Raw genomic sequence first — 1,308 nt, forward strand, 5'->3', positions numbered from 1 at the left:
CCGGGGGCATCCTCCTGGGAGGTGTGCTGGCAGCCAAGCCCCCGGGGCTGGGGGTCCCCCCCACCGGTCACCTCCTCCTCCTCTTCCTCCTGCTCTGCATCGCAGAAGGTGGCAGGGGGCTCAGGCAGCTCATCCAGGCTCAGCAGGGGCCCCTCGTCGGCCAACACGGCCGGGGGGCCCTCAGGGACAGGGGCGACGGGCAGGGGCCCGGCAGCAGAATCGCTCTGCCACAGGTCGATGAGGCTCTCAGGGTTGGGGGTCCCCTCAGGTTGAGGCTCAGTGGCCGCAGGCAGCGGGGAGGGCTCAGTAGGCTCCAGGGTCACCAGGTCCCCCAGGGTGTCACCCCCCGCTGTCCACTCCGGCCTGGGGCCAGGCTCATCCCCAGGGGGCTCAGTGGCCTTGTCCTCGGGTCCCGGGAAGGGCCAGTGCTGCTCGGTGGCTGCTGGCTCAGCCTCCTGGGTGCTGGGGCTGGGGGAGTCTGCAAGGGAGGGGACAGCAGTCAGCGGGGCAGACACACATCCTCCCCGTCATCAAGGGCTGGGAGGACACTCAGGGACAGGGCTGCAACTGGGGGGGATCCTTTGGGCTGGGATCAGAGGGGAGATGCTGCAAGGATGGGTGGGAGTGGCTGGGCAGGGAGGGGACCAATTGCAGGCATCAGGGGACTGAGAGGACATTGGGAGGGGGAGATAAGAGAGGTGGCAAGGTGATCTCTTTGGAGGGTGTGCAAGGGTGGACACCTGGGCCCTAATAGGGTAGGAGGAGTAGCTCGGAGGCACAAGGGGATAGGGAGGGGGCAAGGGACTGGGAAATGCAGAGGGGAACATTGGGATGCACCAGAGGCCACAGCAGGGACACATGGGTGCGATGCAGCAGAGCTGGCTGGGATGCACTGGGGTGATGCTGCAGAGGTAGCAAATATGTACAGAGTGGGGGGGGACATGCACTGGCTGGGGCAATGCACTGGAGATGGAGGGGGAGAATGCATGGGAGGGGTTGCAGCAGAGACAGCAGAGATGCACTGGTTTTGGAAATGCACTGGAGACGGCAGGGATGCACCAATGATAGCGGGGATGCACGGGGAGGAATTGGGGTGCAGCAGAGACGGCGGGGATGCACAGGAGCAGGGGATACGGCGGGGAAGCGCTGCAGGACACAGCAGAGACGGCGGGGGATGCAGACAGCACAGCATGGATGCACGGAGCCATGCAAAGGAGGTTGCAGGGCTGCAGTATCAGACTGCAGCATTGGGGCTGCAGAGGAGGCAAAGGGGCTGCAGCGGGGGGATATGCTGTGGGGAACCGCAGG

General features: G+C 65.3%; 1 protein-coding gene across 1 annotated transcript; it reads right to left on the reverse strand.

The window, feature by feature from the left end:
• Positions 1–64: 64 nt before the first annotated feature.
• LOC104548749 (drebrin-like) lies at positions 65–478 on the reverse strand (the record flags this gene model as incomplete). Its single annotated transcript, XM_010194859.1, has 1 exon — positions 65–478. A coding segment is annotated over one exon (414 nt), but the record flags the coding sequence as incomplete, so codon positions are not given.
• Between the last annotated feature and the right edge of the window lie 830 nt (positions 479–1,308).

The sequence above is a fragment of the Mesitornis unicolor genome, unplaced genomic scaffold, assembly GCF_000695765.1.
Source record: "Mesitornis unicolor isolate BGI_N332 unplaced genomic scaffold, ASM69576v1 scaffold37840, whole genome shotgun sequence".
Taxonomy (NCBI): Eukaryota; Metazoa; Chordata; class Aves; order Mesitornithiformes; family Mesitornithidae; genus Mesitornis; species Mesitornis unicolor.